This window comes from Streptopelia decaocto (assembly GCF_964273445.1).
Source record: "Streptopelia decaocto genome assembly, chromosome: 6".
Lineage (NCBI taxonomy): Eukaryota > Metazoa > Chordata > Aves > Columbiformes > Columbidae > Streptopelia > Streptopelia decaocto.
This window is the reverse complement of record NC_138660.1, coordinates 52025130-52034046: the sequence shown is the minus strand read 5'-3', so window position 1 is coordinate 52034046 and position 8917 is coordinate 52025130. Positions and strand designations below refer to the sequence as shown.

Here is an 8917-nt window from a genome sequence, read left to right as displayed (position 1 = left end):
GCCTCAGCCTCGCTGCTGCTGCTGCACGGCCCCAGGGCGGGGACCCCCACGGCTCCCCCATTCCCAGGGCCAGACCCTTTGCCCCAGGCTGGGTGGGCTCGGTGGAGGGGGTTGCACACACCCACGCGTTGCTGTGGGGGTGCAGGAAGGGGCTTTAGCTTCAACTCTTTGCATTCCCCTGGGGGGAGCGGGGAGGTGGGGTGTCCTCACCGTGCCCTATGCGCCCCGGATGCCTCGGTTCCCGCCTGCCGGTCCCGCCGGATACGGGGCCATTCGGGCCCTTCCCGGGGGCGGCCGTCGCTCCCCCCCATCACCCCCGCCCTCGGTCCGCACCCCGGGTGGGGGATCCCGCCGCGCTTCGCTCCCCGCCGCGGCCCGCACTTGCTAGACGCTCCCTGGCTGTTTCAAGGCTCCCCCCTCTCCCCAGCACCCCCCCAAACCCAAAATCCTCTTTCCCAAACCAACGCGGACGAGGGATGGAGATGGGGAGAATTGGGGGGGTACAGACCCCCCCCATTCCGTGTCCCCCACCACCCCGGGAACAGACCCCCCTTCCCCCCGTTCCTGGGGGCCGCGTTTGTTTATGTGAAGAATTTCCCCTTCCTTAAAAGGGCGATGTCGGCCGGGGTGGGGCGGTGCCTCCCGCCTCCGCGTTGGCTCAACCTCGGGCAGCTTGAAGGAGGAGCCACAGCGGTGGGGCCCACCGAAAGGAGGGGTCTTCTCCCCGCAAGGGGCGCAGCTGACCCCACTCGCCGGGGCTGCCACCAGCTCTGGGGAGGAGTGGGGACTGCGCTCCCATCCACAGTGCCTGCAAGAGGCGCCCGTAGCCCGAGGTGCGGGAGCCTGCAGGGGCTGGGTGGGCCGGGGAACATCGGGGTCGGGGTGCTGGGGTCTGCAGGGACCAGCCCCACAGCTCGTCTGTGGGGCAGGAGGTCTCCAGAGCAGTGCCAGCTGGGGTCGTCCTTCTCCAGCCGGGACCCCTGGTCCGGGGCTCGAAGGCACCTGCTTGGGCACAGGAGGAGGTGCCCAGCCCCGGTCCGCGGCCGTGGGGCAGCGCTCCTAGAGGCACGTATAGTTGGGGTAAGAGATGGCGGCCAGGGCTCCAGCCTGGGGACAGTGGGGTGGCACAGAGAGGTCCCTCGGTGCCTGGCTAGCAGGAGCACGGTGCTTTTCTGCCCTGTGCCCGCACCCCGCAGCCCACGCATCCAGCGGAGGACTGCCCGCTCCTGGCCTGGGAGTGCAGGATGAGGCCCTTGTCCTCACAACCCGCTTATCACCAGCCTGTCTCGCAGCCCCGGGGGCAGACGGCATCTCCCTGAGCTCCCAGGCTGTCGGAGCTCCCCGTGGGTGAGCAGCGAAGGTAGAAGTGATGCTCTGATTGCTGCTCCAGGCGTCTGGTCGGGAGATTTTCCTAATTACATTAATTAGAGAACGGGCAGGGCCTGGGTGAGCTGGGGCTCCTGCTTGCTCTTGGTTCAAAGAGGAGGGAAGAGCAGGATTCAGCGAAAGAAACGGGTGCTGGAGAGGACAGTGGCTCCCACAGCTGTCCCCGCGGTGAGGAGCGTCCCCTGGCACCTGCCTGCAGCAGAGCCCAGCCCAGCCACCCCTCTGGGGATAAAGTGGACACCCTGCCTGGCGTCACCTGGGATAAAGGAATAGCACCAGTCAGCCCAAAATAGAGACTGGAGGAAGCACCACCTCTTCCTTCCTCTCCCTCCCGCCGGGCAGAGGGAGAGCACCAGCTGCCTAGTTAGGGGAGCCGGCTGCCTCCTCTGTCCAGCACTGCAAGGGTACAGGGAAACAGAGGCACGACCGCTACCCACTGTCAGAGCAGGTGGCAGGACGAGGTGTCCTAGTTCCTAGCCACAGCCCGGTCCCCGCCAGGGCTCCCAGGGGTTCGTCGTGCTGGGATGCCCCACACCGAGCTGGGAAGGTGGGAGCTGCAGGTGTGAGGAGGCTTTTGCTCTGCTAGCGCTTCCAGTGCCTGCCAGGTCCTGCTGACTTTGCAGCATCCTAATTCCCCAGGGAGGCACCTGCTGATGCTGGATCCCATCTCACAGCCGGGTCACTTGTGGGCATGTGTCGTGTCCCCTTTTGGTCCATGCTGGCAAAGGGAACGAGTTGCTTCCCAGACTCGATCCTCAGGGGCTGCTTCCACCCTACGGGGACGGCTCAACCCCGGGGAGCCAGAGGGGTACCCAGGCGGTGCTGCTGCCTCACTAATGCTCCGGCTGCCCCCCGGGCCAGAAACGACGATTCCAGCTAAGTTCCCAAACCACAGCTGAGAGAGATTGAAAGACCCCGAACAAGCTCAGGTGGGAAATTTCCAATTTACTCTGCCCCCAGGGCAGCGCTGACGGAGGTCGCAGCGTCTCTGGCCACCGAGATGGTGACCGGGATCGTCTGGAAATCTCCCGGGGCCAGACGCTGCCGGGGGACACCGCGGTGCAGTGGTGCCCTGGCAGTGCCCCGCCAGGCTCGTAGGTGGGGAAGGTGCTGGGGATGAGGGAGCACTGGGGATGCCAGTGCATGGGGGACTTGGGAGGGAACGACTTTTCCCGAGGAGGTTGTTGCATCTTCAAGCTCCCGGTAAAAGTTGCGTTTTGGAGAGCACCTGGAAACAGCCTCACTTCCCCCTGAAGGCAAGAGGGGAGGAACTGCAGAAGAAATTATACATATTATTAATGTGTATATGTAATTTGTCCAAATAATTAGGGATTTGCGGGGAAAAGAAGCATTATAAACAAGCAGGTGGTTACTGTGCAGCCCCCCAGCCTTTGTTTCCCCCCCACACTGGCCTATGCTGGCAATCGGGATCGTGTCCCGAGGAGGGACAGGGATCCCCCAGCAGAGGCAGGAGCCACCGAGTCCAGGAGGCTTTGCTGCAGGGGACACCCAGCATGGGGGCGGGGGCTTCATGTGCCGGGGGAGACTGCAGGGGGAGACATTTCTCCTTCCCCAGGGGCTGCCAGCTGGGTGGTGGGTGACACCTGCGGCTAAGAGCAGGGCCGAACCCCATCCTCATCATCCCTGAGCTGGGAGGCTATAGAGAGCCCGGGGGAGAGGCGGGGACTCCGTACGATCACCATGGTGCAAACGGGGGTCCATCCCAGCCAAGCCTGCGTCACAAGCACCCCCTCAGAGACCATCATTCCCTGCATCCCCGGTCCCGGCTCGCCTCGGCTGGGACCCCCGCTCCTCCCCCGCGGGGCGGATGCCGGGAGGAGGAGGTAGGAGGAGGAGGGGGGGGCCCGGCGTTGCCCTTTTAAGGGGTTCCTTGAAACCGCGCCCGGGTTCCATGTTTGCAGCCCCAGCCCGGGCGGAGGAAACTCCATGTTGTAACAAAGTTTCCTCCGCGGCGCCGCTCCCGCGCCCGCCGCCCCGCGCCGCCGCCGGTCCCCGCCCCGCCTCCCCCCCCGGGGGCCGCGCCGGGGGGGGCCGCCCCCTCCCACCCACCCCCCCCGGCGCCCATGGAGCACCAGTCCATCATCGCCCAGGTTAGCAGGGAGGAGGGGAGCGCCCCGCTGCAGGAGAAAGGTAACGCGGGGGGGGATTCCCCCCCGGTGCGGGAGCTGGGGGAGGTCCCCGGGGTCTGCGGTACCGCGGGGTCTGGGGGCGGCTGCCTGCGGAGGGTTTGATGAGCTGCGGGCGCTCTCAGCCTGTTCCGCGCGTCCTGCTGCCCCAGGGCTGGAGTGGGATGCGCTGGGGCACGGTGGGGCCGGGGCTCGGAGGGAGCGGGATTGTCTGCACCCGCCTGGGTGCGGGGACCGTGCTCCGTCCCATTCCCCCGAATCCCGTCGGTGACCCTGGGGTGTTTGAGGCGCTGCTCGGGCCCCGGCGTTCGGCGTATTTGCGCTGTTTCCTCCGGAGCCAGGCGGGGGGTGCAGGCAGCGCCGGTGGGAAAACTGAGGCGGGGAGGGGGACCGAGTGCCGGGCACCCAGCTGCAGCCCGGCGCCTCGGCCGCCTGTTAATTGCGCTCCCTCCAGCCAGCGCAGGGGTTTTGGCGGGGAGCGCTGCCCGCCCTGCTGCCCGACGCCGGGGTGCTGTTCGTCGGCCTGGGGAGCTGGCAGGGTCAGGGGGGGAGCCAAGCGTGAGAACGGGGTCTGTCCCCTGTGAGGAGCTGCCTCCCCACGGGTTCCCTGCCATGGGGCAACCTATGGCGCTGTCAGAGCAACGGGCCCTGGTCCGGCTCCTGGGAGGCACACCTAAGGGGGAGCTGCGGCTCCGGGCCTAGACGAGCCCCGATCCCGGCCCGGGCTGGAGCCCCAATCTTGCCCGCGCGGGCCGTGGGGAAGGGGCTGAAGCCGCCGCACTGCCCCCGGGGCGGGCAGGAGCTGCGCCTCTGCCTCAGTTTCCCCTTGGTCCGCCAATGGGGGCTGCGGTAACGGCACCCAGGGGCGGGCACTTCTTCCTGATTGGTCTTTCGCCTCCGGTATGCTCGAGCCAGCCAATGAGAGAGCGGCCAGGCTGAGGGCGGGGAAAAGAGGCTGTAATCCCCGCCTCCCCAGACGAGGTCCCCCCCATCAGGGTCACTCACCCGCGTGGGTCTGTGCCCCCTGCGGAGGGACAGTGGGACGATCTCGGGGGTCCACGATCCTCCTGGGAAGTGCCACTGCGGCCCCGGCTCCCCACACTGTGTTATTGTAGGGTCTCTGGCCGTTTGGGGGGATGCACGTAGGCAAAGGGGTGTGGGTGGTCTCCAAACACTCGTGTCCGCAGCACCAGCTCTTGGCGGGGCAGGAAGGGTGGACGGACGGGTGCTGGGGGCTGTTGAGGGCTTGGGGGGGTGTCGCCCAGCACCTCCCATGTCAAAACCCTGAACCTGGCTTACCTGACCTTTCTTGCCATGGCGGGGCTTGGGGAACCCCCGGGGGTGTCCTTGTCCTCTTATCCCCTTCCTGCCCCCCCAGGCACCCAAGCCCCCACTAAGAAGCCACGAAACCGCAGCATCTTCCAGTCCCTCTTCTGCTGCCTGTGCCGCGATGAGGGGGAGCCCTGTGCTGGCACCACAAGTGCCCCGCTGCTGGTGGAGGAGAACGGGGCCCTGCCCAAGGTATTCCCCCTCCCCAGCACCCCCACACGCCCAGCTTGACATTGCAGGGGTGACACAGTGTGGGGGGGGCAGGCTGCCCATCCCCAGCACTTCCCCAGTGCCAGGATGGGGGTTGGTATGGGTTCCCCCCCATGCCAATTCTGGGTGGGTGGGAGGGGGTGCCTCTCACCACCCTGCTGACCCCTGGGTTTGCCTCTGCCCCCCCCCCCACTGCAGGGTGCCGTCAAACACCTCTTGCCTGAGATCAAGCCACAGGATGCCAGCAAGCTCTGCGTGGTCATCGACCTGGACGAGACGCTGGTGCACAGCTCCTTCAAGGTGGGGGATGCCCTGGCCCACCCCACTCCTCCTGCCCCCTGCTCTGTCCTCCTCCCAAGTGATGCCCAGTGCCATGGCAGCTGTGAACGACACTCCGCACAGCCCTGCTGGGATGGGTGGGGTGTCCTTACAGGGGGTGGTGGGTCCAGCAGGGGTTGTGGGCAGAGGGTGGGCAGTGTTTGGGCAGGGGTCATCTGCCCAGCACTGATCCTGCTGTGCCCTCCCCAGCCAGTGAACAACGCTGACTTCATCATTCCCGTGGAAATTGATGGCATCATGCACCAGGTAATGGGGGGGTACCTAGGGGGTGGGGGGCACAGCCACCTCTTCCCTGGGGACCAGCAGCTGTCCCAGTAGTCTGCACCAAGGGGCATTCAGGTGCATCAGGGTGCTGGGGCTAGCACTTTGCGGGGGCAGAAGTGGGTGCTCCTTTTCCCAGTGGGTGGGGAGGTGAGGAGGGGTCCTGGCACGGTGTCCTCGTGCAGTGGCCGGCCCCAGGTTCAAGTAATCCAGGATAGGCTGTGATCTGGGCAGTCAGCCTGTTCTTGGTTACTTGGCTCTGGAGCTGGCCAGATGCTTCACTCCGGACGTGCCAGTGGGGCTGCGGCATCTTCCAGCCCACGCGGGGCAGGGCTCATGGCACAGGGCATGGGCAGCCCTCTGCCCCCCACTTCCCAGCAGAGAGCCACCATCTGGGATCAGAGACGTGAGCGTCCCCCAGGGTGGGCATGGGGGTACTGGCAGGGGCCAGGTTGCTGGTCCCTGTGTTGTGCTGCCCTCTGCCCCGTTGCCCGCAGGTGTATGTGCTCAAGCGGCCACACGTGGATGAGTTCCTGCAGCGCATGGGCGAGCTCTTTGAGTGCGTGCTCTTCACTGCCAGCCTGGCCAAGGTGGGTGCCACCAGCTCCCGCCATCACCTTCCCTTTCCCAGCCACCTCTGGGGTGGCACAATTCCCTTTGCCTGCCTACCCCATGGCATTGCTGGCCCCTTGTCCCCTGCCTACCCCACTGCCTGCCTGCCCCTGCAAGGCGCTGGCCAGGGAAACTGAGGCACGGGGCAAGCTGGCACTGGTGGAGAGCTGGGTGCCATCATCACCATGGGGTGGGCACAGTGGCAGAGTGTGCCCCAGTGACCCCTCTCACCTGCTCGCAGTATGCGGACCCCGTGGCCGACCTGCTGGATAAATGGGGTGCTTTCCGGGCACGGCTCTTCCGGGAATCCTGTGTCTTCCACCGCGGCAACTACGTGAAGGACCTGAGCCGCCTGGGCCGTGACCTGCGCCGCATCATCATTGTGGACAACTCGCCCGCATCCTACATCTTCCACCCTGACAATGCTGTACGTATGCCTGGGGGGAGGGGGGGGGAATGGAGGGGAGGTGATGGGGGCCACCCCTCAGCCACCGCCTGCTGCACTGCCCACAGGTGCCGGTGGCTTCCTGGTTCGATAACATGGCGGACACGGAGCTGCTGGACCTGCTGCCCTTCTTCGAGAGGCTCAGCAAGGTGGAGGATGTGTACTCAGTGCTCAAGAAGCAGCGGACTAACAGCTAGTGCCACCCCCCAAACCCGGGTGGGGTGCTACTGTGGTGGCTGGATGCCTTATTTTAGAGTGTGTGGGGGTGTCCCAGTGCATCCCCCCTGTCGTCTTCCCCAGCCCCAGTGGGCGAGGGTGCCCTCCCTGCCTGCTGGTGGTGGGAGATGTGGATGTCCCTGCTGGGGAGCTGGTTGTCCCCTTCCCGCAGAGGAGGGGGGGATGTGTGTGACCAACTGCCTTGCTGTGCTGGGGAACTATTGCGGGGGGTCCATCTCCTCCCCTCCATCTCCCCCAAACCTGCATCCCCCCTCCCTGAAATGGTTCTCAGGTCCTTTTCTCCTCTGTGTCCCCCCAAGTGGAGAGGGGGGGTCAGCAGCTGCTGCTTTCCACTGCCTTTGGGGGGACTGAGCCCCCCATCTGGGCTCTGCCTGCTGGGGGGAGCTGGCAGCCCTGGGCCCCTATTTACAGGGGACATGGGAAGGGTTAACCCCTTACCACCCCACAAAAATGGGGGGGGGTGTCTTTTTTGCCTTGGTGCGTGGAGCCACTATTTTACCCTTAACTCTGCCTTTGGAGCAGCTGATTGCCGGGGAGGGAGTGGGGGGGACATATCCCTACCCCTCCCTCCTGTCTTCTGCTGCCCCCTGCCTTGAGGGTGTGTTTTGGGGGGGCAGCCTGCCCTCAGGGCTGAGCCCCTGGCCACAAGTGCCCCCCCACGTGCCTTGGGACGCCATGTCTCCATGCCCACCCCGCCTCTAGGCCCTGCAAGGAGTGTGCTGGGGGGCTCTTAACTCACCCCCTCCAACCTCGGTTTCTTCCCATAGCGGGGGGTCTGGTGGCCTCTTCCCCCTTCAGTTACACCATGTCAGTGGGAGCCACTCCAGTCACCAATGGGGAGGTCCCCCCGTTGCAGGGGGAGCCGTGCACCCGCTCCCCATCCGTCTGCAGCTTACGAAAGGCTGTGACTGCAAGGGGAGAGGGACCCCCATACTAGCCTTAGTGTGCTCACCCCCAGCCTTACCCCAGCCCCAGCCCCCCAGCTGGGGCAGGGAAGGGGGCACTGTGGGCCTCCCACTCCCTGCAGCCTGGGGTTACCCTGACCCCCATGGGGTTGGGCTTGTGCCAGGGTACCCCCCAGCCTTGAGGGGCTGGGGGCTCTCAGGGAGGGTTTTTTTCGGGGGGGGGGGGCGGAGCTGAGCTCATCCAGGCCTTTTTAAGCATCGCAATATGGACAATGTCTCATATATTTTTAGGGGGAAAAGCAACGGTTTCTCAAAAAATCATGGGTGCCTTTTTACCACTGTGCCAGGGAGGGGGAGCAGTATTGAGGGTAGGGGTGGGATGCGAGGAGTTTAGCTCTCTGGTGCTGTTTGGCGAGCTCCTGCCAACGCTGCCCTTCTCCTGATGCCAGGTACCAGGGGTGGGCAGGGGTCCCCCCAAAGCTGCCTGCACCCCTGCCTCCACCTCCTGCCCCATGGTGGGGGGGTGAGATGTGGGATGCTGCGGCACACCCTTCCCCACCAGACCCCTGCCAGCCCCCAGCCTGATCCTGCCCCTCCAGGAGGGTTGAACTCAGCACTTTATATTAGACAAGTCAAATGGCACCAGCAAAGCCCACTGCCCAGTGAGCACCCATGGGTGCTGCAGCACCCGAGGAGTGCAGCCTCCACGCTGGGCACCCTTGGAAGCCCAGGAGGGCCAGCAGTGGCATTGGGGGCACTGGGGAGGGCTGGGGGACCAGATCCAAGTGCCTTTGTGTGATTAAAGCTGTTGTACCATCTTGGAAAGGTGAGTCCTGGTGTGTTGCGAGTATATGCATATGTGGGCGTGGGCACGTGCCATGTGTGTGCACTGCAAGGGGGCACAGTGAACCCCTGGGATCCCCTAAATCCCCCTGGAAGGGGGGATACTGCAGGTCAGTGCTGCGAGAGCACTGCTGGGCTGAAAAGTTGGGGGGTCACCCCTTGTCTGGTGCCAAGGGGACTGTCTGCCTTGGCACCCACATCCT

At 65.3% G+C, this 8917-nt stretch overlaps 1 protein-coding gene across 1 annotated transcript; it reads left to right on the top strand.

Moving 5' to 3' along the window:
• Positions 1–3305: 3305 nt before the first annotated feature.
• CTDSP1 (CTD small phosphatase 1) lies at positions 3306–8696 on the top strand. Its single transcript, XM_082055489.1, has 7 exons — positions 3306–3537; positions 4912–5054; positions 5271–5372; positions 5601–5657; positions 6170–6262; positions 6526–6711; positions 6798–8696. Exons 1-7 carry the CDS (start codon positions 3471–3473, stop codon positions 6924–6926), a joined length of 777 nt encoding a protein of 258 aa, XP_081911615.1. The 5' UTR covers positions 3306–3470; the 3' UTR covers positions 6927–8696.
• The last annotated feature ends 221 nt before the right edge of the window (positions 8697–8917 follow it).

Coding starts and splice junctions, on each gene's coding strand:
- CTDSP1 (XM_082055489.1), top strand. CDS start 3,471: ATGGAGCACCAGTCCATCATCGCCCAGGTTAGCAGGGAGGAGGGGAGC. Junction 5,373..5,600: donor TGGTGCACAGCTCCTTCAAG/GTGGGGGATGCC, acceptor TGCCCTCCCCAG/CCAGTGAACAACGCTGACTT. Junction 5,658..6,169: donor TTGATGGCATCATGCACCAG/GTAATGGGGGGG, acceptor CGTTGCCCGCAG/GTGTATGTGCTCAAGCGGCC.